At 45.9% G+C, this 27,500-nt stretch overlaps 2 protein-coding genes across 3 annotated transcripts in view; one reads left to right on the top strand and one right to left on the bottom strand.

The window, feature by feature from the left end:
• The window catches only part of LOC129810641 (unconventional myosin-Vb-like), a 22,358-nt gene extending 10,942 nt beyond the window's left edge, over positions 1-11,416 (top strand). The window contains exons 22-34 of the mRNA XM_055861356.1: positions 1-97; positions 255-476; positions 602-702; positions 805-904; positions 1,024-1,132; positions 1,260-1,382; positions 1,454-1,605; positions 1,763-1,849; positions 4,450-4,573; positions 4,714-5,020; positions 6,351-6,525; positions 6,755-6,835; positions 10,548-11,416. The exon at positions 1-97 is cut by the window's left edge and continues 52 nt beyond it. Coding sequence (XP_055717331.1) covers positions 1-97; positions 255-476; positions 602-702; positions 805-904; positions 1,024-1,132; positions 1,260-1,382; positions 1,454-1,605; positions 1,763-1,849; positions 4,450-4,573; positions 4,714-5,020; positions 6,351-6,525; positions 6,755-6,835; positions 10,548-10,709 — 1,840 coding nt within the window. The 3' untranslated portion in view covers positions 10,710-11,416. The remainder of the gene's footprint in view (positions 98-254; positions 477-601; positions 703-804; positions 905-1,023; positions 1,133-1,259; positions 1,383-1,453; positions 1,606-1,762; positions 1,850-4,449; positions 4,574-4,713; positions 5,021-6,350; positions 6,526-6,754; positions 6,836-10,547) is intronic.
• A 5,837-nt stretch (positions 11,417-17,253) lies between these two features.
• On the bottom strand, positions 17,254-26,198 carry LOC129810642 (protein unc-13 homolog A-like; the record flags this gene model as incomplete). 2 transcript variants are annotated; one of them, XM_055861357.1, is given in 7 exon segments in its annotated part: positions 17,254-17,547; positions 17,873-18,032; positions 18,186-18,278; positions 22,587-22,643; positions 23,565-23,712; positions 25,963-26,043; positions 26,142-26,198. In XM_055861357.1, coding segments are annotated over 7 exon segments (885 nt in total), but the record flags the coding sequence as incomplete, so codon positions are not given.
• Between the last annotated feature and the right edge of the window lie 1,302 nt (positions 26,199-27,500).

Here is a 27,500-nt window from a genome sequence, read left to right as displayed (position 1 = left end):
GGATGAGGAGAGGAGGAAGTACCAGGGTCTGCTCAGAGAGTTCACCAGGCTGGAGCAGAGATACGAAAACCTACGGGAAATGAGCATGCTCACTGAGGTACTCACACATTATATTCAACTCCATATTCCACTAGCCTGGGTGCCGGCCTTTCTGTTTTGCCTATGTGACGTATCAATGTATTGTTGAGAGACACTCAGGTTATAATATTCAACCTCGCTGAAAAATATGTTATATCTCTGTGTTACCGCTGCAGCACTCTAAGGGCTACAGACGGACAGATTCAAACCAAAGCCTGATCATGGAGCCCCCATCTCCGTCCCCGATGTCGCCGCCCTTTTCCGGGCCCCCTACCTTCCCAGCCACACCTTCCTCCTTCGGCCTCCCTCCCTTCCCCTCTCCGGAGGAGGTGAGGAGGGTTAGTGTGACGTCCCCCACCGCAGAGAGGAGGGCCTGGCTTAGCTCTGACACACCCATGGTGAGATGCACTCCCTCCCTCTGGATGGCACCCTAACGGGGAATCAGTAGGAAATGTGTGGTTCAGTTCTACTTATCAATCAATATGGCTCCTGTGTCTGAGACTGTGCTCTGTTCTTTACCCAGGACACTTTGATGGAGAATATGGGTGTCGCTAAAGACTCAGCCGGGAAGATGACCGGAGAAGACCTGTGGCACGCCTATGATGCTGTACGAGTGGCCAACAAGTCCGTCCCTATTCCCTGATCAATACGTTCACAGCAATATTGTTATATTTTATCATTAAAAGAATACAGATGTATTCTACCCTGTCTGTGTGTAACTGTCAGGTTCCTGGAGAACCAGCTGCGTAGCCAGCACTCTCAGGAGGAGGCGGAGCTGGAGGCTAAACGGACGTGCTCTGATCCCTCCCCCTCTGCAGACCAGCAGGTAGGGTCTCGTATGAGCGGCCTGGGAGCATCAGCTGGACTACAGTACAGATTCTGTTACTTTGAGCATCACCGCTGTAAACGTGTCATAATGGCCCTGCATGCTTACTTACTGTTCAGTACCTGGTGGAACTGGTGGCAGCCAGGGAGCAGGAGGTCTGCAGACTGAGGAGAGAACTGAAGGAGCTGAAACACACAGTCACACTCAGAAGACTACTGCCACAGACAGGTCTGGACAACACTCAACTACATACTTGAAAAATGTCTTGACCGAAATGTCTACAAAATAAATGTGTGGAGGGACACATCGATATCTATCATCGATATCTATCATACTTGTTTGCTCGTCCCCCTAGGCCCAGTGCTGGCCCAGTCCACAGAGGATTCCTCTGCCCCCCATGCCAAGGCTGGGACTGTCACAGGGCTGCTGGAGTGTAGGAAGAGGGATGAGGCCAAGCTCATGAAGACCCTCATCACAGGTAGGACTCCTAACCCTATCTCCATCTGTATAATTAGTGAATGTGCCCTCTAACCTCCGTGTATGTTCCAGACGTGAGGGTGGACAGTGTCCTCTCCCTGCCCCCTGGCCTGGCTGCCAGTGTGCTGTTCCTGTGTGTACGCCAGGCAGACTGCAGCGGAGACGAAATCCGCGCCCGCTCTCTCTGCACTGCTGCTGTCACTGCCATGAAGGGGGCTCTGAAGGTACATACATGCCCGCACGCACGCACGCACGCACGCACGCGCGCGCACGCACGCACGCACGCACGCACGCACACACACACACACACACTTCAGTCATGGCTCTCTTACAGGTTTGTTCTTCTTCATTTGTTGTGTCTTTGTTTTCCCCTCCTACCAGAAACACTGTAATGATGTGGACATGACAGCACTGTGGCTGAAAAATGCCTGCCTTCTCAAGGACCTACTGACCCAGCACTCCAAACAGGTAAGGCATCGACATCTCTCATCAAAATGTCACCAATGTCATGTTATTATCACTAAATACTGTCATATGTTATTATCACTAAATAGTGTCAGGAGTTATTATCACTAAATACTGTCATATGTTATTATCACTAAATAATGTCATATGTTATTATCACTAAATACTGTCATATGTTATTATCACTAAATACTGTCATATGTTATTATCACTAAATAGTGTCAGGAGTTATTATCACTAAATAGTGTCATATGTTATTATCACTAAATACTGTCAGGAGTTATTATCACGAAATAATGCCAGGAGTTATTATCACTAAATACTGTCATATGTTATTATCACTAAATACTGTCATATGTTATTATCACTAAATAGTGTCAGGAGTTATTATCACTAAATAGTGTCATATGTTATTATCACTAAATACTGTCAGGAGTTATTATCACTAAATACTGTCATATGTTATTATCACTAAATAGTGTCAGGAGTTATTATCACTAAATAGTGTCATACGTTATTATCACTAAATACTGCCAGGAGTTATTATGACTAAATACTGTCATATGTTATTATCACTAAATACTGTCAGGAGTTATTATCACTAAATAGTGTCAGGAGTTATTATCACTAAATACTGTCATATGTTATTATCACTAAATACTGTCATATGTTATTATCACTAAATAGTGTCAGGAGTTATTCTCACTAAATAGTGTCATATGTTATTATCACTAAATACTGTCAGGAGTTATTATCACTAAATACAGTCACATGTTATTATCACTAAATAGTGTCATATGTTATTATCACTAAATAGTGTCATATGTTATTATCACTAAATAGTGTCATATGTTATTATCACAAAATACTGTCATATGTTATTATCACTAAATAGTGTCAGGAGTTATTATCACTAAATAGTGTCATACGTTATTATCACTAAATACTGCCAGGAGTTATTATCACTAAATACTGTCATATGTTATTGTCACTAAATACTGTCAGGAGTTATTATCACTAAATAGTGTCATACGTTATTATCACTAAATACTGCCAGGAGTTATTATCACTAAATACTGTCATATGTTATTATCACTAAATACGGTCAGGAGTTATTATCACTAAATACTGTCATATGTTACTAAATAGTGTCAGGAGTTATTATCACTAAATACTGTCATATGTTATTATCACTAAATAGTGTCATATGTTATTATCACTAAATAGTGTCAGGAGTTATTATCACTAAATACTGCCATATGTTATTATCACTAAATAATGTCATATGTTATTATCACTAAATACTGTCAGGAGTTATTATCACTAAATAGTGTCAGGAGTTATTATCACAAAATTATGTCATATGGTATTATCACTAAATAATGTCAGGAGTTATTATCACTAAATAGTGTCAGGAGTTATTATCACTAAATAGTGTCATATGTTATTATCACTAAATACTGTCAGGAGTTATTATCACTAAATAATGTCATATGTTATTATCACTAAATAATGTCATATGTTATTATCACTAAATAGTGTCAGGAGTTATTATCACTAAATACTGTCATATGTTATTATCACTAAATAGTGTCATATGTTATTATCACTAAATAGTGTCAGGAGTTATTATCACTAAATACTGTCATATGTTATTATCACTAAATACTGTCAGGAGTTATTATCACAAAATAATGTCAGGAGTTATTATCACTAAATAATGTCATATGGTATTATCACTAAATAATGTCAGGAGTTATTATCACTAAATACTGTCATATGTTACTAAATAGTGTCAGGAGTTATTATCACTAAATACTGTCATATGTTATTATCACTAAATAGTGTCATATGTTATTATCACTAAATAGTGTCAGGAGTTATTATCACTAAATACTGCCATATGTTATTATCACTAAATACTGTCAGGAGTTATTATCACTAAATAGTGTCAGGAGTTATTATCACAAAATTATGTCAGGAGTTATTATCACTAAATACTATCAGGAGTTATTATCACTAAATAGTGTCATATGTTATTATCACTAAATACTGTCAGGAGTTATTATCACTAAATAATGTCAAATGTTATTATCACTAAATAGTGTCAGGAGTTATTATCACTAAATACTGTCATATGTTATTATCACTAAATACTGTCAGGAGTTATTATCACTAAATAATGTCATATGTTATTATCACTAAATAATGTCATATGTTATTATCACTAAATAATGTCATATGTTATTATCACTAAATAGTGTCAGGAGTTATTATCACTAAATACTGTCATATGTTATTATCACTAAATACTGTCAGGAGTTATTATCACAAAATAATGTCAGGAGTTATTATCACTAAATAATGTCAGGAGTTATTATCACTAAATAATGTCATATGTTATTATCACTAAATAATGTCATATGTTATTATCACTAAATAGTGTCAGGAGTTATTATCACTAAATAGTGTCAGGAGTTATTCATGGCCATGTAAGCTGACCGGGGAAATACACCCCTAGTTATTGAGTTCATGGAAATAACAGCCATTACATACATACTTCAACATGTGATTGACAGACAGTATTTGTGCTTGGTCTCTAGGATGAGGATTTGGTTCCATTGACCTCTGACCTGAGTGAGTTAAACCGTGCTCTGAGTGACCTCTGTATCCAGGCCTATCAGCAGCTCCTGTCCATCTCAGAAACCCGCCTGCAGCCCATCATTGGTAGGACTGACCAACTCCAGAACAATATCAAAACCAACCCACCCAGTCGACTAAACGTTTTATCATAGTTTGCTTTCATTCCACTACGTAATCCTTCAACAGTAGCTCCTGTTCCCCTGACCCACTCAATCCTTCCACAGTTCCTGCCATGCTGGAGAGTGAGATGATCCCAGGACTGTCTGGGTCGGGGGTGAAGCTGGGGAACTTTAGGAAGCGTGCGGGGTCTGATCCCAGGGCCGTAGAGAGGAATGCAGGGGAGACCCCTAGTATGGCTGCAGTGCTGAGGGAGCTGAGTGCCCTCCACGCGGCCCTGTCCCGCCAGGCCCTACCACCCACCCTGATGGAGCAGGCCTTCCGCCAGCTCACCCACCTCCTCTCTGCCTCTGCCCTCAACAGCCTGCTGCTACGCAAGGACATGTGTAGCTGGAGCCGTGGCTTGCAGATACGGTCAGAGGACAGGAACACATACACACATACACACAGAGGGCCTGCCCAGGAACAAGTTTCAGTAAAACATATGCAACCAGATGTCTAATATAAAGCTAGGGCTCTATTCAATCTGTATTGTGGAAGTTCGGCGCTAAAGCCCAATTTAAATTTAAAGGCAATGTTCTCGCCCCGCGTTGGCTAAGACTGCATTCACAGTAAATGCTGCATATGTCATACCAAACGAAAATCAATCAATCAATCAAGTTTATTTTATATAGCCCTTCGTACATCAGCTAATATGTCGAAGTGCTGTACAGAGACCCAGCCTAAAACCCCAAACAGCTAGAATGCAGGTGTAGAAGCACGGTGGCTAGGAAAAACTCCCTAGAAAGGCCAAAACCTAGGAAGAAACCTAGAGAGGAACCAGGCTATGAGGGGTGGCCAGTCCTCTTCTGGCTGTGCCGCGGGTGGAGATTATAACAGAACTATGCCAAGATGTTCAAAAATGTTCATAAGTGACAAGCATGGTCAAATAATAATCATGAATAATATTCAGTTGGCTTTTCATAGCCGATCATTAAGAGTTGAAAAACAACAGGTCTGGGACAGGTGGCGGTTCCATAACCGCAGGCAGAACAGCTGAAACCGGAACAGCAGCAAGGCCAGGCGGACTGGGGACAGCAAGGAGCCACCACGCCCGGCAGTCCCGACGTATGGTCCCAGGGCTCAGGTCCTCCGAGAGAAAGAAAGAGAGAAGGAGAAAATTAGAGCGAGCCAAGATTTTCAAAATGTTCATAAATGACAAGCATGGTCAAATAATAATCAGGAATAAATCTGTTGGCTTTTCATAGCCGATCATTAAGAGTTGAAAACAGCAGGTCTGGGACAGGTAGGGGTTCCGTAACCGCAGGCAGAACCGTTGAAACTGGAATAGCAGCAAGGCCAGGCGGACTGGGGGCAGCAGGGAGTCGTCATGCCCGGTAGTCCTGACGTATGGTCCTAGGGCTCAGGTTCTCAGAGAGAGAAAGAAAAAGAGAACAAGAGAATTAGAGAAAGCATACTTAAATTCACACAGGACACTGGATAAGACAGGAGAAGTACTCCAGGTATAACCAACTGACCCTAGCCCCCCGACACAAACTAATGCAGCATAAATACTGGAGGCTGAGACAGGAGCGGTCAGGAGACACTGTGAAAATGACCTTTCTATTTCTATCTTGCAATCTGTAACGCTTCAGCATTGAATAGAGCCACTAGAGTTGGTTTATAAAGGCGACAGTTTTCATGTAGAGTACCAGGTGACTGTTGGACCTGACTCCATTCTTTTTTTTCTGCTGGATTCTGCCAGGTATAATGTGAGTCTGCTGGAGGAGTGGCTGCGGAGCCGTGGGCTGCAGGCAGGGGGAGCTGTGGCCCTGTTGGAGCCTCTCATCCAGGCCGCTCAGCTCCTGCAAGTGGGCAAGAAGACAGACGCTGACGCACAGGCCCTCGTTCACACCTGCACTGCCCTGTCTACCCAGCAGGTGGCGGCCTTATCACTATTACTACACTATTACAATGGGTGGTTTTTAAGCTGGTATTGACATGGTGAAATGTTCAAAGTATTGTAGATATCATTTAAATAGAATAAAACCAATATGATTCTGTGAACATTATTCCCTTCACTAGAGAACCATGTTCTTTTTATACAGTATATGTCTATGTACAACCACACATCCTTGCAGGGCTAAGCTAACTGTGTCTCTGTTCCAGATTGTGAAGATTCTGACCCTGTACACCCCTCACAGTGACCTAGAGGAGAGGGTGACACTCAATTTTATCCGCACAGTGCAGGTACAGTACCATAATACACACAACAGTAATGTAAACTTCTCATTACATGGCATATTGAATTTTCAACTGAATGAATGAATGACATTTTATTTTCATGTTAAATCGCCAGTTGGCAACCCATCCCTTATGGGATTAATTGACACATCAACATTACAATCATTTACTGTGACAATTCAGTGATAATTATTGTGTGACAGTTGTGACAGTGCTCTTTACTGCCTCACAGGTTGTCTGAAGTCCATATACTGACTGTCTTCACTATGGTTGTGGTGTGGTCTGGTTACCAGTAGTGCGGTTGTGTTACCAGTAGTGCGGTTGTGTTACCAGTAGTGCGGTTGTGTTACCAGTAGTGTGGTCTGGTTACCAGTAGTGTGGTCTGGTTACCAGTAGTGCTGTCTGGTTACCAGTAGTGTGGTTGTGTTACCAGTAGTGTGGTCTGGTTACCAGTAGTGTGGTCTGGTTACCAGTAGTGTGGTCTGGTTACCAGTAGTGTGGTCTGGTTACCAGTAGTGTGATCTGGTTACCAGTAGTGTTGTCTGGTTACCAGTAGTGTGGTCTGGTTACCAGTAGTGTGGTCTGGTTACCAGTAGTGTTGTCTGGTTACCAGTAGTGTGATCTGGTTACCAGTAGTGTTGTCTGGTTACCAGTAGTGTGATCTGGTTACCAGTAGTGTTGTCTGGTTACCAGTAGTGTGGTCTGGTTACCAGTAGTGTGGTCTGGTTACCAGTAGTGTTGTCTGGTTACCAGTAATGTGGTCTGGTTACCAGTAGTGTGATCTGGTTACCAGTAGTGTTGTCTGGTTACCAGTAGTGCGGTCTGGTTACCAGTAGTGCGGTCTGGTTACCAGTAGTGCGGTCTGGTTACCAGTAGTGTGGTCTGGTTACCAGTATTGCGGTTGTGTTACCAGTACTGTGGTCTGGGTACCAGTAGTGTGGTCTGGTTACCAGTAGTGTGGTCTGGTTACCAGTAGTGTGGTCTGGTTACCAGTAGTGTGGTCTGGTTACCAGTATTGCGGTTGTGTTGCCAGTAGTGTGGTCTGGTTACCAGTACTGTGGTCTGGTTACCAGTAGTGTGGTCTGGTTACCAGTAGTGTGGTCTGGTTACCAGTAGTGTGGTCTGGTTACCAGTAGTGTGGTCGGGTTATCAGTAGTGTGGTCTGGTTACCAGTAGTGTGGTGTGGTTACCAGTAGTGCGGTGTCGTTACCAGTAGTGTGGTTGTGTTACCAGTAGTGTGGTCTGGTTGCCAGTAGTGTGGTATGGTTACCAGTAGTGTGGTTTGGTTACCAGTAGTGTGGTCTGGCTACCAGTAGTGTGGTATGGTTACCAGTAGTGTGGTGTGGTTACCAGTAGTGTGGTATGGTTAACAGTAGTGTGGTCTGGTTACCAGTAGTGTGGTCTGGTTACCAGTAGTGTGGTGTGGTTACCAGTAGTGTGGTGTGGTTACCAGTAGTGTGGTGTGGTTACCAGTAGTGCGGTGTCGTTACCAGTAGTGTGGTTGTGTTACCAGTAGTGTGGTCTGGTTGCTAGTAGTTTGGTGTGGTTACCAGTAGTGTGGTATGGTTACCAGTAGTGTGGTTTGGTTACCAGTAGTGTGGTCTGGCTACCAGTATTGCGGTTGTGTTGCCAGTAGTGTGGTCTGGTTACCAGTACTGTGGTCTGGTTACCAGTACTGTGGTCTGATTACCAGTAGTGTGGTCTGGTTACCAGTAGTGTGGTCGGGTTATCAGTAGTGTGGTGTGGTTACCAGTAGTGTGGTCTGGTTACCAGTAGTGTGGTTTGGTTACCAGTAGTGTGGTCTGGCTACCAGTAGTGTGGTATGGTTACCAGTAGTGTGGTGTGGTTACCAGTAGTGTGGTATGGTTACCAGTAGTGTGGTCTGGTTACCAGTAGTGTGGTCTGGTTACCAGTAGTGTGGTCTGGTTACCAGTAGTGTGGTGTGGTTACCAGTAGTGTGGTATGGTTACCAGTAGTGTGGTCTGGTTACCAGTAGTGTGGTATGGTTACCAGTCGTGTGGTCTGGTTACCAGTAATGTGGTCTGGTTACCAGTAGTGTGGTCTGGTTACCAGTAGTGTGGTCTGGTTACCAGTAATGTGGTCTGGTTACCAGTAGTGTGGTCTGGTTACCAGTAGTGTGGTCTGGTTACCAGTAGTGTGGTCTGGTTACCAGTAGTGTGGTCTTGTTACCAGTAGTGTGGTCTGGTTACCAGTAGTGTGGTCTGGTTACCAGTAGTGTGGTCTGGTTACCAGTAGTGTGGTCTGGTTACCAGTAGTGTGGTCTGGTTACCAGTAGTGTGGTCTGGTTACCAGTAGTGTGGTCTTGTTACCAGTAGTGTGGTTTGGTTACCAGTAGTGTGGTCTTGTTACCAGTAGTGTGGTTTGGTTACCAGTAGTGTGGTCTGGTTACCAGTAATGTGGTCTGGTTACCAGTAGTGTGGTCTGGTTACCAGTAGTGTGGTATGGTTACCAGTCGTGTGGTCTGGTTACCAGTAATGTGGTCTGGTTACCAGTAGTGTGGTCTGGTTACCAGTAGTGTGGTCTGGTTACCAGTAGTGTGGTCTGGTTACCAGTAGTGTGGTCTGGTTACCAGTAGTGTGGTCTTGTTACCAGTAGTGTGGTTTGGTTACCAGTAGTGTGGTCTGGTTACCAGTAGTGTGGTCTGGTTACCAGTAGTGTGGTTTGGTTACCAGTAGTGTGGTCTGGTTACCAGTAGTGTGGTCTGGTTACCAGTAGTGTGGTCTTGTTACCAGTAGTGTGGTTTGGTTACCAGTAGTGTGGTCTTGTTACCAGTAGTGTGGTTTGGTTACCAGTAGTGTGGTCTGGTTACCAGTAGTGTGGTCTGGTTACCAGTAGTGTGGTCTGGTTACCAGTAGTGTGGTCTTGTTACCAGTAGTGTGGTTTGGTTACCAGTAGTGTGGTCTTGTTACCAGTAGTGTGGTTTGGTTACCAGTAGTGTGGTCTGGTTACCAGTAATGTGGTCTGGTTACCAGTAGTGTGGTCTGGTTACCAGTAATGTGGTCTGGTTACCAGTAGTGTGGTCTGGTTACCAGTAGTGTGGTTTGGTTACCAGTAGTGTGGTCTGGTTACCAGTAATGTGGTTTGGTTACCAGTAGTGTGGTCTGGTTACCAGTAGTGTGGTTTGGTTACCAGTAGTGTGGTCTGGTTACCAGTAGTGTGGTTTGGTTACCAGTAATGTGGTCTGGTTACCAGTAGTGTGGTTTGGTTACCAGTAGTGTGGTCTGGTTACCAGTAGTGTGGTCTGGTTACCAGTAGTGTGGTCTGGTTACCAGTAGTGTGGTCTTGTTACCAGTAGTGTGGTTTGGTTACCAGTAGTGTGGTCTGGTTACCAGTAGTGTGGTTTGGTTACCAGTAGTGTGGTCTGGTTACCAGTAGTGTGGTCTTGTTACCAGTAGTGTGGTTTGGTTACCAGTAGTGTGGTCTGGTTACCAGTAGTGTGGTTTGGTTACCAGTAGTGTGGTCTGGTTACCAGTAGTGTGGTCTGGTTACCAGTAGTGTGGTTTGGTTACCAGTAGTGTGGTCTGGTTACCAGTAGTGTGGTTTGGTTACCAGTAGTGTGGTCTTGTTACCAGTAGTGTGGTTTGGTTACCAGTAGTGTGGTCTGGTTACCAGTAGTGTGGTCTTGTTACCAGTAGTGTGGTTTGGTTACCAGTAGTGTGGTCTGGTTACGGTCATCATTTCCTCTCTGTTCCATCAGGGTCTTCTGAAGGAGCGTTCAGGCGGTCAGCCTCCACAGCTGCTGATGGATGTACGGCGTGTGTTCCCCGTCACCTTCCCCTACCTGCCGCCCCCACCTGTCCGCGCTGACCAGCTGGACATCCCAGACTCCCTCAAGATCTCCTTCCTACGACGGCCTTAGAGGAAGCAGTAGTTATTCACTGTGGATTACACTCTCTTTTGAAGTTTTGGTCTTGCTACCCCGAGTCTTTTTCCTGCAGGCTATTCAGTATATCAAAGTAATTGTAAGTGAATAATACATCAGTCATTAGTATTCTGTATCAGGCATTCTTTCAGTAGCACAAGTATAGGACTCTTACTGCTGCTCTTCCTGTGAGGGTTATTGTGCTGTTAGAATGGCCATATGGATTCTTTCTCATCTCTTCCAGAGTAAGGCTTTTGGACACAAAGATTTCCTTATCTGTACTAAGATTACAAAATTGCCTGTCTGCTGATTGACATTTCCCTATTTGATGCATCCCACATACTTCCGTCCCTACCCATGTGTAGTTTTCCACTGGGAAATGTTGTACGTTGGAAGTGTGTGCTTAATATATTTTTAAATTGTTAATAAGTTCCAGATATCAGAATTTATAATTGTATAATGTAAACTTAGCATGTTTTTCACTCTGATCCATAATGAACACTATGAAAAAGAGTTCCGATTTCCTGTAACATTTTATTGGAAGCAGAAACACAGCAACGCTGCACCTCAGCCCTCAATAAGAACAACCAGAATTCAAAAAAATTAGAAACATCTTCAGTATAAAAAAATCATCTCATGCGAGTACTTTGTACCACTACACATCATCAGTAATACATATTTATATATTCACAAACCTCTGAAAAATAGAAAATAATACTCAAATATCAAAATAAATGAAGACAACAATTGGAAAATATAACATCAAATAAACGCGTGCTGGCACAAGAAAGACCTTTTTCCCCCCATCATGCACTGCTTCATATGTACAGGCTGGCATCACAGTGGGATCGTGTTCAAGATTGACTACATTGCAGTCGGTGACTGCAGACTGACTGATCTACAAATCGCCTCATCCTAATGAACTACTCATTATTACTTGTAGACCAATCGTTGCTCTTGAACACGGCCAATGTGTCTGCCTCTGTGGGCGTGTCAGTGACAGTACATGCGTGTCTGTCTGGTTGTCATTGTGCTTCTTCTATATCTCTGTATCATGCCTCTGTGCCTGTCTGTACTACATACATGCCAACCTGAAAGGGTGAGATTTCATTTTTACCTCAACGCACAGACACACAACGTCTGTCTGAAAGAAAATGGCCTCGGTGACCGAATGTACTCAGTATCATTGTCAACAGCAATAAATAAGATATTGTGCCATTCGCATTCTTTGCTACAGTTGCTATACCTGTACGTTAATGTAGTGACAACGCAATAGTCTGTGAGGCTGTGTATTCGTAGCCTATAGACTCCTATTCCATCTCCCATTGGAGTTCAAAGTTCAAATTGATGTCCATCCACTACCCAGCCACAGCAGGATTCAACTTGACTAAGTAGCAGCAGCTTCACTTCATTCAGTGTATGTATTTGTATAGATATATAACCATATATGTTTGGTACAGAAGTACTATTTACAATGACAATATACAGAGTCTGTTGTTGATCCTCTCTACGCTGAGTCTGTTGACACTGCTCTCCATGTTGTTTAGCCACTACTAGCTACTGCCCCAGAACCTGGCCCGTTTCAAAACAACATTTACACGACTTGACAAAAACACTTTGTGCTGATAACTCACAATGTAAACATTATAGGACTGCTGAAAAAACCGACTGATCTACATAGAAACGGTACTGATTAGATGCATAGAGTCAAGTTGTACACACGTTTAAATATGGGAGCCACATGTAAAAATTGGTGATACTATATGCAGTGCTTTCTGGAGCTGGACCACCAGAGTAAGTTGTAATTGGCAAGTGCAGCTACTTACACAGGTTCTGAGCAGAGTCACTGATGCCCTGTCTGATACCTGGGGCAGATGGACCAGAACCCAGGAGAGGGGAGGCAGTGTAGTGGGCTGTAGAGGGGAGAGAGGGGAGGCAGTGTAGTGGGCTGTAGAGGGGAGGCAGTGTAGTGGGCTGTAGAGGGGAGAGAGGGGAGGCAGTGTAGTGGGCTGTAGAGGGGAGAGAGGGGAGGCAGTGCAGTGGGCTGTAGAGGGGAGGCAGTGTAGTGGGCTGTAGAGGGGAGAGAGGGGAGGCAGTGTAGTGGGCTGTAGAGGGGAGAGAGGGGAGGCAGTGTAGTGGGCTGTAGAGGGGAGAGAGGGGAGGCAGTGCAGTGGGCTGTAGAGGGGAGGCAGTGTAGTGGGCTGTAGAGGGGAGAGAGGGGAGGCAGTGTAGTGGGCTGTAGAGGGGAGAGAGGGGAGGCAGTGTAGTGGGCTGTAGAGGGGAGGCAGTGTAGTGGGCTGTAGAGGGGAGAGAGGGGAGGCAGTGTAGTGGGCTGTAGAGGGGAGGCAGTGTAGTGGGCTGTAGAGGAGAGAGAGGGGAGGCAGTGTAGTGGGCTGTAGAGGGGAGGCAGTGTAGTGGGCTGTAGAGGGGAGGCAGTGTAGTGGGCTGTAGAGGGGAGAGAGGGGAGGCAATGTAGTGGGCTGTAGAGGAGAGAGAGGGGAGGCAGTGTAGTGGGCTGTAGAGGGGAGGCAGTGTAGTGGGCTGTAGAGGGGAGAGAGGGGAGGAAATGTAGTGGGCTGTAGAGGGGAGGCAGTGTAGTGGGCTGTAGAGGGGAGAGAGGGGAGGTAGTGTAGTGGGCTGTAGAGGGGAGAGAGGGGAGGCAGTGTAGTGGGCTGTAGAGGGGAGGCAATGTAGTGGGCTGTAGAGGGGAGAGAGGGGAGGCAGTGTAGTGGGCTGTAGAGGGGGGGCAGTGCAGTGGGCTGTAGAGGGGAGGCAGTGTAGTGGGCTGTAGAGGGGAGAGAGGGGAGGCAGTGTAGTGGGCTGTAGAGGGGAAAGAGGGGAGGCAGTGTAGTGGGCTGTAGAGGGGAGGCAGTGTAGTGGGCTGTAGAGGGGAGAGGGGAGGCAGTGTAGTGGGCTGTAGAGGGGAGAGAGGGGAGGCAGTGTAGTGGGCTGTAGAGCGGAGAGAGGGGAGGCAGTGTAGTGGGCTGTAGAGGGGAGAGAGGGGAGGCAGTGTAGTGGGCTGTAGAGGGGAGGCAGTGTAGTGGGCTGTAGAGGGGAGGCAGTGTAGTGGGCTGTAGAGGGGAGAGAGGGGAGGCAGTGTAGTGGGCTGTAGAGGGGAGGCAGTGTAGTGGGCTGTAGAGGAGAGAGAGGGGAGGCAGTGTAGTGGGCTGTAGAGGGGAGGCAGTGTAGTGGGCTGTAGAGGGGAGGCAGTGTAGTGGGCTGTAGAGGGGAGAGAGGGGAGGCAATGTAGTGGGCTGTAGAGGGGAGGCAGTGTAGTGGGCTGTAGAGGAGAGAGAGGGGAGGCAGTGTAGTGGGCTGTAGAGGGGAGGCAGTGTAGTGGGCTGTAGAGGGGAGAGAGGGGAGGAAATGTAGTGGGCTGTAGAGGGGAGGCAGTGTAGTGGGCTGTAGAGGGGAGAGAGGGGAGGCAGTGTAGTGGGCTGTAGAGGGGAGGCAATGTAGTGGGCTGTAGAGGGGAGAGAGGGGAGGCAGTGTAGTGGGCTGTAGAGGGGAGAGTGGGGAGGCAGTGTAGTGGGCTGTAGAGGGGAGAGAGGGGAGGCAGTGTAGTGGGCTGTAGAGGGGAGAGAGGGGAGGCAGTGCAGTGGGCTGTGGAGGGGAGAGAGGGGAGGCAGTGTAGTGGGCTGTAGAGGGGAGAGAGGGGAGGCAGTGTAGTGGGCTGTAGAGGGGGGGCAGTGCAGTGGGCTGTGGAGGGGAGAGAGGGGAGGCAGTGTAGTGGGCTGTGGAAGGGAGAGAGGGGAGGCAGTGCAGTGGGCTGTAGAGGGGAGAGAGGGGGGGCAGTGCAGTGGGCTGTAGAGGGGAGAGAGGGGAGGCAGTGTAGTGGGCTGTGGAAGGGAGAGAGGGGAGGCAGTGCAGTGGGCTGTAGAGGGGAGAGAGGGGAGGCAGTGTAGTGGGCTTTAGAGGGGAGGGAGTGGGATGAGATGAGAGACCTGTCATTCCATTGACAGTCTTAATATAATCCAGTTTTGACATCACAGGAATACATACGATCCTATCCTGCAGGCTCAACCTCCTCCAAGAACTTTAATCAATGATAAAGGGGTGAAAATTAGGACCTTTGGTCCTGGAATGGCACTAGATACAGTCTGGGTACCATGCATGCACTATGAGCTACAACACCACCAATTCCCTGTAGGTACCCTGTGCTTACTACCCTTCCCTGTGCTTACTACCCTTCCCTGTGCTTACTACCCTTCCCTGTGCTTACTACCCTTCCCTGTGTTTACTACCCTTCCCTGTGCTTACTACCCTTCCCTGTGCTTACTATCCTTCCCTGTGCTTACTACCCTTCCCTGTGCTTACTACCCTTCCCTGTGTTTACTACCCTTCCCTGTGTTTACTACCCTTCCCTGTGTTTACTACCCTTCCCTGTGCTTACTACCCTTCCCTGTGTTTACTACCCTTCCCTGTGTTTACTACCCTTCCCTGTGTTTACTACCCTTCCCTGTGCTTACTACCCTTCCCGGTGCTTACTACCCTTCCCTGTGCTTACTACCCTTTGCATGCTTTCTATGTGCTTCTTCTAAATGTGAGAGCCATGCCATGAATGTTATGAGATTTTCCCCCCACATAGCTATGGCAAGTTTCACCATTGAAGAGGGCAGGCAGGAGCAGTTCCGTACTATAGCCCTTGTGGACAGACCCTGTGTGCTCAGAACCAGGACCAGACAGCCTGGCCATTCTAGGTAAAAGGTTATAGGTCATGTGTGCTTCCCCCAGCAGAGGGGAAGAAAGACAAAAAAAGAAACCGTGGGGGTCACCCCTGGCCTGACATCTTCATTTGACAAGAGGTTGCTATGGCAACACAAGCGGTAAGAAATGTCTCAGTGTTTTGTCTCTAACTGCTCTCTTCCACGCTGACACATGTTGATCAGAGAGGTTAAAGGAGAGGAGGTGGCTGTTTTCCAAGGCAAACTAATGGAGCTCTGTTTATACTCTGTACTGTTCAGCCCACTAAATGTTTCTGATCAAACAAGCAATAAACCTTCACCCAAAATGTTTTACTTGCATTCCACCAAGTAAAAGACACTTAGGAAATTCTGAAAGAATCTAAATATACTATAGACTATATGTTTTCCACTATATTGTGTTCTATGTTCTTGATGGCTTTCTGTGATTTACACATTTACACAAACAGGCAACACTGGTGTCTACACAAGGTCAACATTGTAACAATATAACACACAAACAGTATACAGATGTGCTATCTTAATTTGATCACTCTGTTGTCGCAGAATCTTTTTCCGGCGCTGCAGCAAATGCAAATTGTAATATAGTCAAGGTTTAAAAATGCTTCTAAAGTTTGTAATTTCCACTTTAAAATGTCAGACTTGAATTATCCTAAATAAACATTTAGAAACCCCTACAAAAATGTCCATTAATTAAAATCCACATAGTAACTCACATTTCCTGAGAAACTGTTCAAATTAAGATAGCACACCTGTATACACACTCCTTCATCTCCTTCTCTTGAACATACACCCACACACGTGCTGATGAACTACAGAGCCCCGAGGCTTGTCTTCATCAGGTTGCTCTCACTATGTACTGGAGACGGACAACAGGTTTGACAGAACAAGGCATTAGAGGGTTTCAGGCAGCAGGCTCTGTAACAGGGTGGGTAGACAGACAGACAGACAGACAGACAGACAGACAGACAGACAGACAGACAGACAGACAGACAGGGACACTCTCGTTCAAGTGCAAAGTCTTCATATAGTCTTTAAATATACCATCAATTCACTGATAATATCTCTAATTAATACTTATAAACATTTACATTTATAATTTGTCCAGCCTGCTCTGCTATAGATACTCCATATCGGAATGAGAGAAGATCCAGAATTCAGCCCACGGTGGACAACCCATGGAAATAGTATCATAAACCAGTGTGTGTAAACCTGACTCTTTGGAATGTATGAGGCCTAAAAGCCTGATGGTCTGCTGTTCACAGTTGGTCCTGTTGACTTGTGCTTAGGGCTTGACTTGGCATAACATTATGGATTGATCCATTGGCACTAGTCTAGTCTAGACAAAGGAAGGGAACGTGGAGTTAATGTAATAGAAGAGACGTCAAGACCTTCAAGGCTACAAGAAGAGAGATTGGCAGATTCTAGTTCAAATGTGTGATTGGAGAGCACTAAGACATGGCCTATGCTATGGGAAATAGAGAGAGCCCACTACATACTCTATATACTCTATGACTTCAACTCTCTGTGTGTGTGGATGTGTTGTAGAACGTTGGTTCGTGTTGTGGGGTTTTCTGTGTTTACGATTAAATCTATGCATTTTTACAAGGTAATTAATCATATTCATAATAAAGACATCGGTGCTTTCAAGACAATCAGGGCAATGCCTGTAGATGGTATCACGTCTTCTTCAATGAGATGTATGTACAGTACTGTAGTAAAGAACTGTTTCTCTGTGCTTGTCCAACACTACAACATCAGGGCAGTGGTTTGACTTGCAGTCAGTCCGCAGAAGGACTTCCTAGCCTGTAGGTGGCGCTGATCGAATAAAGACTTTGCCCTCTCAGCCTCGGCCCTCCTCGGGAGAACGCTGGTCTGACTTGAGCTTGACGAACTCCTTTGCCACGTCGTCGTTGTTGCGCTGGGACAGGATGCGGAGGACGGTGAGGCCCGTCTCGTCCATGTGCACGCGTTTCCCCAGTGGGAGCCAGCAAGCCACGCTGCCCCTAGAGGACATGTCCTTCAACTGCATCACGGCCATGCCTACCGTACGGTCCTCCCGGGCGAAGCAGTAGTCCTTCACACACACCTGCAGCTCGTAACACTCTGTGCCCACCTCGTTACTGAGGGTGCTGCAAGGGGACGAGACAGAGACACACCATTCAAATCAATGCATCTACACTGATCCACCACTTGTATAAGGGAGGTGGTCCTCTGTAGTTCAGTTGGTAGAGCATCGCTCTTACAACGCCAGGAGAGGGGGTTTTATTTCTAGGACCACCCATATGCATGATAAAAGCATATAGGTGGTCTGCTAAATACAATATAATACTATAATAATAATCACTGTAAATAGATTAAAAACTGACAGGATTCCCTATCCGTATTCACCATGATAAGTTCCACTACGACGCCACCACAATCGGCAGACCACTGAGGCCAGACTGTAGTACTCACTATGTGAACGTTTCGTTGTATTTGGGGGCGTAGCTGTTGTTCTTGGACTTGGTGGCATACTTCCTCTTCTTGTCAGCCAGGTGAGGACCGATAATGTAGATCTCCACGAAGGGACGGAACACCCCCGTGGTCTGCCACCTCAGGTCATTGGCTGCCACCACTGAGACAGAGAAGGAAAATGAAAAGGGGGGGCATTTATTAACAATGTTTTAACACACCGTCCATAGGCATTTTCTGTGTCTATGGATGGTGTGTTACAACTTCTATTTAGACAGTGAAATGAAATCTCTTACAGATTTCAGTGGACACTGACCTTTGACGGTGACCTTGTGCTCTCCAGTGTTGGGGTGGGTGAAGATCTCCACGTGGATAGACACCTCTCCCACGGCGTCGTCCACTCCAGAGCCTGGCACAACGAGGGGGGGGGGGGGGCACAAGTCACTCTTATCTCGTTTACTGCTACTGCAGACAGGCCAACACTATAGCCAGAATACTTTCCCTTCAGCTCATACTCCCTCAATGAAAGTACAATACAGCCATTATAGGCTGTATGCTTAAGTATGGCAGATGTAATTGTGTCTGAGAGTTGTAAAACAAACAACATACACTACATGACCAAAAGTATGTGGACACCTGCTTGTCGAACATCTCGTTCCAAAAACATGGGCATTCATATGGAGTTGGTCCCCCTTTGCTGCTATAACAGCCTCCACTCTTCTGGGAAGGTTTTTCACTAGATGATGGAACATTTCTGGGGGTACTTGCTTCCATTCAGCCACAAGAGCATTAGGGCGGTTGGGCACTGATGTTGGGCGATTAGCCTTGGGTCGCAGTCGGTGTTCAATTCATCCCAAAGGTTTTCGATGGGGCTCTGTGCAGGCCAGTCAAGTTCTTCCACACCGATCTTGACAAACCATTTCTGTTTGGACCTCGCTTTGTGCATGGGGGCATAGTCATGCTGAACATGAAAGGTCCTTTCCCAAACTGTTGCAGCAAAGTTGGAGGCACAGAATCGTCTAGACTGTCATTGTTAAGGGTTAAGATTTCTCTTCACTGGAACTAAGAGGCCTAGCCCGAATCATGAAAAACAGCCCCAGACAATTATTCCTCCACCAAACTTTACAAATGGCACTATGCATTGGGGCAGGTAGCGTTCTCCTGGCACCCGCCAAACCCAGATTCGTCCGTCGGACTACCAGATGGTGAAGTGTGATTTATCACTCCAGAGAATGCGTTTCTACTGCTCCAGAGTCCAATGGCGGTGAGCTACACCACTCCAGCCAATGCTTGACATTGAGCATGGTGATCTTAGGGTTGTGTGCGGCTGCTTGGCCATGGAAACCCATTTCATGAAGCTGCCGATGAACAGTTATTGTGCTGGCGTTGCTTCCCAAGACAGTTTGGAACTCGGTAGTGAGTGTTGCAACTGAGGACAAACTATTTTTACGCGCTACGCACTTCAGCACTCGGTGGTCCTATTCTGTGAGCTTGTGTGGCCTACCACTTCTCGGCTGAGCCGTTCCTGCTCCTAGACGTTTTAACTTCACAATAACAGCACTTACAGTTGACCGGGGCAGCTCTAGCAGGGCAGAAATTTGACGAACTGACTTGTTGGAAAGGTGGCATCCTATGATGGTGCCACGTTGAAAGTCAATGAGATCTTCAGTAAGACCATTCTACTGCAAATGTTTGTCTATTGATGTTCTGTGTTCGATTTTATACACCTGTCAGCAACGGGTTCGGCTGAAATAGCCAAATCCACAAATTCGAAGGGGTGTCCACATACTTTTGTATATATAGTGTATAGGAAGGTTTGAGAAATGCCTCTGGTGCTGAAGTGGGCCCGTATGAGACAATCATGCAGCTAGGAGTGGTTTTGGGTTGTAAATGTTTTTTCACTCAACAGTTCCAGGCAAAATAAATACGAGAACCATCTGATGATATTTCAAGATTTTAGGATGATCTTATGTAGCCACTCATAGCTGTCCTGTGACTCTGCCTGCCCGGCCCCAGGGGGTAGGAGCCTGTCAGTCAGGATGCAGGGGGGATGACAGTGGGATAGAGGAGACTGGTGGTAAGAGAGGAGAGGGTTATCTTGGTCCTCGTCTACTGCTGCTGGACAGAGCAGGCAAGTAACATGCTGAGATGGATCCAGTCAGAAGGAGAGACCCATTCCTTGCTAAACCCTTTACCCAGAGCAAGCATGGCGACTAGAGGGACCTTGCGGTGAGAGCAGCCCATCGGCCCCAGCCCAGTCACAAGTTATCCTGAGGCAGGGTACACACATGCCTATAGAGGGCTTGTTATTTTGTGACTTCTGGTGCGATAATGCCCAGAAAGCCAACAGGTTTTGAGCTGCACACAACCAGGGTATGTGTATACCCCGCCACACAACACAGGATAACTCATCTTTGGGCCTGGGTTTGGGGTCTTGGCATGGGGGTCCTTCGATCCATGCTGCTAGGCCTGGGGGGGCGAGGGGTTAGGGAGATACATGCAGAGGGCTCCCTGTAGAGGGCTCCCAGTCAGTTACGGACAGCTTGTCTGGGAGGGAAGAGGGGTGATGGGGAGTGGGTAGGTTGATTGACTTTCTTTGCCTAAAATGTGATCTCAGTTTGTAATGATTTACGTCTCTGTATGTTTTAATCAGTGGTGACTGAAAGCAGCCTGAGTGTCAGTGAGTGACAGGCTAGTGAAGCCCGTGTTCTATAGGAGGGAGATAAGAGTTCTGGCAGCTCTGTGTGTTTCTCTCCAGGGGCATGATGTGACAGGCTAGTGAAGCCCGTGTTCTATAGGAGGGAGATAAGAGTTCTGGCAGCTCTGTGTGTTTCTCTCCAGGGGCATGATGTGACAGGCTAGTGAAGCCCGTGTTCTATAGGAGGGAGATAAGAGTTCTGGCAGCTCTGTGTGTTTCTCTCCAGGGGCATGATGTGACAGGCTAGTGAAGCCCGTGTTCTATAGGAGGGAGATAAGAGTTCTGGCAGCTCTGTGTGTTTCTCTCCAGGGGCATGATGTGACTGTCAGTCCTCCAGTCACTCAGAGAATGCAGCACTCAGCCATCTGGCCTCCCTTTCTGTTGAGGCTCACAAAAACAGGCTAAAGATACACTCTTCTTTGTGGAATAAGAGCAAGCTAAACTGGCTATAATTAAAAGTCTGCACGATACAGCATGAATTAATACATAATACAGTAGGTATGAAGCCTGGCATTAAAAGTTCCCCTTTTGGAAAACGTCCTGCATTATCATAAATTATAGAGGGCGAGCCGTGTGTGTGTGTGTGTGTGTGTGTGTGTGTGTGGAGAGACTCTTCCTTCCTCTTCTACTGCTGTAATCAACCTAATATCTCAAATCTCATTATTTGACCATAACGCACATCCTCCACTACTCAGCCTACATCTGGCAGCTGACAGGAACAAGTAGAATAATGGCATATTACAGAGTATTTCAGTGAGCTTCTGACGTAGACATGTGAGTCACAGTGAGTGATTCTAAGTCATACTGGTGAAGAGAGCTTGAACAAGTATGACTCCCTGTGAGAGCAGCGAAAACAAGAGGAGAGCAAATATTGTCTGTAGCCGAGGTTATGCTCTACATGTAACTGTATCTCCTGGGCTCCCCGGTGTGTGTGTGTGTGTGTGTGTATAGGCAGTGGGGGGCTAAGTTTAGCAGTTTAGTGACTAAACCTCTGAAGAGGAGACGTGGAGTCAGCTCCCTCAGCTCTGATGCATACTGACAGAGAGCACATCACCTGACCCCAGGGACCACTGCTGATTGGACGATTTGGTGTTACGCCCCAGGGGGAGGAGGGAACTTTCACCTCCTGTCACTGCTGGAGGAACCTGCCCTGGGGAGGGACGACTGGCCACTCTGTACATTTGAGGGACGGTGGAGTGTGTGTGTTTAGATAAGGGTATGGTATGGGAGGGTGCCAACAAGAACAGGGAGCCCTTCCAGACAAACCGAGCCACACTTCATTATCATCATCACTCCATCATTCAGGAAGGAGGAGAAAATACATCTCCAACTCCAAGACCTTGCAGGAGACAGACGATGCGGTTAAAAATAAAATTCTCTCTCTCTCTCTCTCTCTCTCTCTCTCTCTCTCTCTCTCTCTCTCTCTCTCTCTCTCTCTCTCTCTCTCTCTCTCTCTCTCTCTCTCTCCTCTCTCTCTCTCCTCTCTCTCTCTCTCTCTCTTGCTCTCTCTCTCTCTCTCTCTCTCTCTCGCTCTCTCTCTCCTGTCTCTCTCGCTCTCTCTCTCTCTCTCTCTCTCTCTCCTCTCTCTCTCTCTCTCTCTCCTCTTTCTCTCTCTCTCTCTCTCCTCTCTCCTCTCTCTCTCTCTCTCTCTCTCTCTCTCTCTCTCTCTCACTCTCTCTCTCTCTCTCATGCTGATGACTGCCTCAGACAGCGCATGAGTCCTCACAGTCTTATAACGTGGTTCCCTTTGTCTGATGGCTACCATGCCTTAGTAGTTTCTGGTCATACATACTGGGTATGTATATGTAGTACATACATAATTTGTGTGTACTGTATGTCATCATATGCATGCATGTTCCTATGCACGTTAGGATGTTTGTGCATGCTATTGGGCTGTCAGTGTGTGTTTGTGTGTGGGGTTAAGGTTAAGCAGGCAGGAGAGTAGTCTGAGGATGCGTATGTAAATGGAGGTCTGGGTTCTTGGCGGCCTGGTGTTTCAGGCCCTTAGTGTCCACATACCCTTCTCTGGGTACACATCCTCACTAGCCGTGAACCTCACCCCCTTCCCGCCGAATACTAGCGGATAGAGGGGGACGAGGAGGAGGAAGAAGGTGAGAGGAAATAGAAAAGACATGGAGAATTATAAAGAGTGCAGAGATAGAGTCAGAGAGTCAAAAGGGGAGTCAAATAGATTCCGACGTAGAACTGATGTTGTCCTTGATTAATATACTGTTATCAGTGACATCTATTGAAGTTACATCATTAACCATCCAACGTAACTCGATGTAGTCTATGGTGGTCCTCATCCAAGCCACACACACACAGTTTCCTTCCCACTGTGCCGTCGCTATGAAGTGTGGTTTAACAGTCTCCAAAAGCACCAAAGTCATTTGTTCTAATTACATTTCAAATGATCATTCATTAAGTGGGGTTTCCAGCCAGGGGCGTTCAGAGACAAAGTATGTCAGTGTTTCCACCGCGTAACTGTTATATCATGATTGAGGGATGAGGAAAAGGGAGAAAGACAGGAGAATCTCTCATTCAATTTTCATCTGAAAATGCCTGTCCGATCACATTACGCGTTTCTCTTTCTGCCCCCGGAGAGCCTGACTGGAGACTAGAATGTTTCATACCGCAGAGAGAGGAAGCACTCTTCCAAAGTGTTTGGTTCTGCTCTATAAAACCACAGAAATATTGAACAGGAAATAAAAACAATGAGTGTCTGGGAAACCCTGGAGTAAACACAACACAGGGATATGTTAGAGAATGTCTCTGGTGCATACCAGTACAAAGGGCAAACAAGGATACAGTTTCATGGCATCATACTACAATCAATAACTGGCCATATTACACACATCAATGTCCATAAAGATAAACGGACTGTACAGAGGTAGATAAAGGAAAGAGGAAGGAATTAAAGAAAGGGAAGACTTGAGAGTGAGAAAAATAGAGAGAGAGAGAAACTGGGGGAAGAGATGGGGTGGACAGGCACCCTACCTTGTGCGTTCTGAGATGAAACAAAGGTCTTGATGAGTTTGTCTGTGGCCTGGGTGTAGAGGGACAGGGCATAGTGTAGAGACAACAGGTCAGGACTCTTCTCCAGGAAGGTCTTTTTCAGGCCCACCCCTCCAGCATGGAAGTATTGCTACAGTACGGCAGAGAGAAGACAGAGTCAGACTATAGCTGTTTCCAAACTAGGCTGAAGTGTGTTGAGTATGCACACAAGGCCCACACCCGTATGTCACTGAAATAAACTACAAGCAGACCACTGGCGGTCAGTGTCGTTTATGATGAGGGAGGATTCAATTTTTTTATGAGCATGGCCTTATTTCTATTACCCCATGTTGGATGACTGTCATTCATATTCCATTCACCCAGTTCAATGTAACATTAATAGTTTCAGGCTACTACATGATACTCAAAATTTCCCTATACCCATCATAAGGTTGCTACAACCAAGCTTATGAATGAATGTTTACAATGTAGGTGCACACAGGTCGATAGAAAATGTTTAGGTTACAGACAGTGACACATGGACAGACAGTGACACATTCTATACAGCCTTGCACTCTTGCCTGCATCTAGCTGATCTAGGGTGTAATCAATAGTCCAACAGTTGCAAACGAGAGTTTCTATTGGACAAATTCAGGTATTTCTATCCCGTTTCGTTTGCTTCCGTTTAAGAAACGTTTTTCAACAGAATCGACAGAATGAATACACCCATGATCACACGTAAACACAGTTCAATTTCATAGCAGCCACATTGTATTCATTCTAGCCTCTATGCACTCTCCTCTCACCTTTACTCTTTGTTTGTGGACTTCAATGAACCACACATCAGCTGTATGTGACCAGGTGAAAAAACCTTTCCAAGCCAAACCATTTCATAACCGCTACACAGTGCCTACATCATTGTCCCCATATTAGCTAAAGTAACGTCCTAGTCAACATAGCAAATAGAATGAATGCATTAGTAAACCTGCTACAATCATGGAGTAACGTTACAGTGTACAGTCAGTAAGAAGTTAGAATGGCAGACCCCGTTGGCAATAAATTAATAAAACCAAAAGCTTACCTTGACTTGAAAGTGTTCCAGTGTTGTGTTGGAAAGTCATAGCCAGCTAGCTAACATAGCATCCTTCTATTTGAGCTGGGTTTTTGAGTTAGCAAATGCAGCTGGCTAGTTTTTACTATCTAAGAAGTGAAACTGAAACTGAAAAAAAAGGACAAAATCTCTAACTCTCTCTCCTTCATTTTTGAAGAAATTAATTTGTTGAAAACTGTCCAACTATTGTCTTTCTCTCTCTTTGAGTCAACTACTCACCACATTTTATGAACTGCAGTGCCAGCTAGCTGTACCTTATGTTTCAGTAGTAGATTCATTCTCTGATCCTTTGATTGGGTGGACAACATGTCAGTTCATGCTGCAAGAGCTCTGACAGGTTGGAGGACGTCCTCTGGAAGTTGTCATAATTACTGTGTAAGTCTATGGGAGTGGGTGAGAACCATGAGCCTCCTAGGTTTTGTATTGAAGTCAATGTACCCAGAGGAGGACGGAAGCTAGCTGTCCTCCGGCTACACCATGGTGATACCCTACAGACTGCTGCTGAAGCTACTGTAGACTTTCAATGCAAAACAGTGTGTTTTAATCAATGATTTGGTCATGTGAATATATTTAGTATAGTTTTATTTAAAAAGGATAACTTTGTTTTCCAATTTTTATTTTTATTAAATTCACTGAGGAGGATGGTCCTCCCCTTCCTCTTCTGAGGAGCCTCCACTGATGCATACCCATTTCAGACATTCCATTTGTACTACTTAGTTTTTTCTGGGATAATGGCACATTGATGTTTCCTGAGGATGCACTACTCTGGTTTAGTATTCTACAGCTATAGCACTCTTGGCATGAGGAAGAGCAGTAGTTGCCATTTGGCTCACTGACAAGTCCTTATTCAAATGACCATTACAAATTAGCCTCATTTACCTCAGCTTATTCTGCCTTAAATCAAACGACACAGGCTACGGAGGAATTCCTCCTCACACTGTATCTTTAAAAAGAGCCTTTCTAGATTAGGGTTGCTTAACTGCACTAGCCTGAGGCGTACACGTTTACTGACCTTCAACAGAAGGCTTAAAACTCTCTGTTCATAATATGCTGGGCATTTTAAACAGTGATCAAGTCAAAGTGTGTGTGTGTGTGTGTGTGTGTGTGTGTGTGTGTGTGTGTGTGTGTGTGTGTGTGTGTGTGTGTGTGTGTGTGTGTGTGTGTGTGTGTGTGTGTGTGTGTGTGTGTGTGTGTGTGTGTGTGTGTGTGTGTGCGTGCGTGCGTGCGTGCGCACGTGCATGCACGACTGTAGCTGAGGTCCTGGAGAGAGAGAGGGGTGTTGGGTTGTACCTTGATGGTGTCCAGAGCCAGTTCTATCACAGCACACTGCTTAGGGGACAATGCCTTGGCCTCCTCACGACCCATGTGCTCCTGAGAAACACACACATACAGATTAATAACACAAACAAATAACTCATCATCTGAAATACAGACAGTGCCAACGTGGCACGAGATACGATGTGTGGTACCTTTATCTTGGAGAGCTGTCCCAGCTGTTTGGCAGCGTTGGAGATGAGCTGAGTGCCCTAGAGGCGAGCAGAGGAATAAACAGAGGGGGAGAGAGAGAGAGGGAACAGAGAACGAGGGAAGAGGGCGTTATTATCGTCACGCCACAGGGTAGCTGTCACACAGACTAACGTCACATCACAAAGGACAGACACAGTTCTGAGTCATTCATATTCACATACACACTCCGAAACTCACTTAACACATCAAAGGACTGTCAGAAATATGATCATACTTGTCATTATCTCGCTCACGAGCACACACACAAAGCAAGACAATGCAGTACAGACAGACAGACAGACAGACAGACAGACAGACAGACAGACAGACAGACAGACAGACAGACAGACAGACAGACAGACAGACAGACAGACAGACAGACAGACAGACAGACAGACAGACAGACAGACAGACAGACAGACAGACAGACAGACAGACAGACAGACAGACAGACAGACAGACAGACAGACAGACAGACAGACAGACAGACAGACAGACAGACAGACAGACAGACAGACAGACAGACAGACAGACAGACAGACAGACAGACAGACAGACAGACAGACAGACAGACAGACAGACAGAGGCAGAGGTTCAACAAGCCAGAACTCTACATCCTGCGCAGTAGCACTGTGGTGATATATCCCGTATCTATGACGACTCTGTGATACTCTGTTAGCAGAATATATCACTAAGTGCTCCACACAGTACCCATCACCATGGTTACACCTTATCTGTAAGATAACACTCTTCAAATTAGAGAGCAAAAACAACAGAAAAACAGACAAAACAAACAAAAAAACCTGTACAAAGACTCAGAATCATTATCATCCTACAAAAGGATTATAACAAGAAGGGTTCCACTCTCATCTCATAAATGTGGTTGATCAAATCATTTATGCCATCATGGACGCTCAATGCCAGTCTGTTGAACAACAGTAAGACTGCAGCAGGAACATGGTCATGCAGCGGGTCAACAACAGTCCGGCCCTAAAGGCTGTTTGTTAGTGTGCTAATGTTGTGTAATGTTAACCCTCCATGTGTCCAGCACTACTTGGGTTGTGTGGAGGCTGGGAGGCAGGTCGCTACAGATAGGTTTACAGGGGGTGGCCCACAACAGACAGGACGGTACGGTAAACCGGCAAAGAGGAACGCCGTTTTAAAAACAAAGGTGAGAAACGATCGCTTCCACCACTTTGTTTTGGACGGAGAGGCGAGAAAACACAGAGAAAGAGACATAGAGAGGAGAGAAGACAGGACACATTGAGCTAAAGTGATTTTAGTCCTTACATCACTGTGACAAGCAAGCTTCACCCTGCCCT

The sequence above is a fragment of the Salvelinus fontinalis genome, chromosome 14, assembly GCF_029448725.1.
Source record: "Salvelinus fontinalis isolate EN_2023a chromosome 14, ASM2944872v1, whole genome shotgun sequence".
NCBI lineage: Eukaryota > Metazoa > Chordata > Actinopteri > Salmoniformes > Salmonidae > Salvelinus > Salvelinus fontinalis.
Note: the sequence above shows the minus strand (reverse complement) of the source record. Positions and strands in the feature narration are given on the sequence as shown.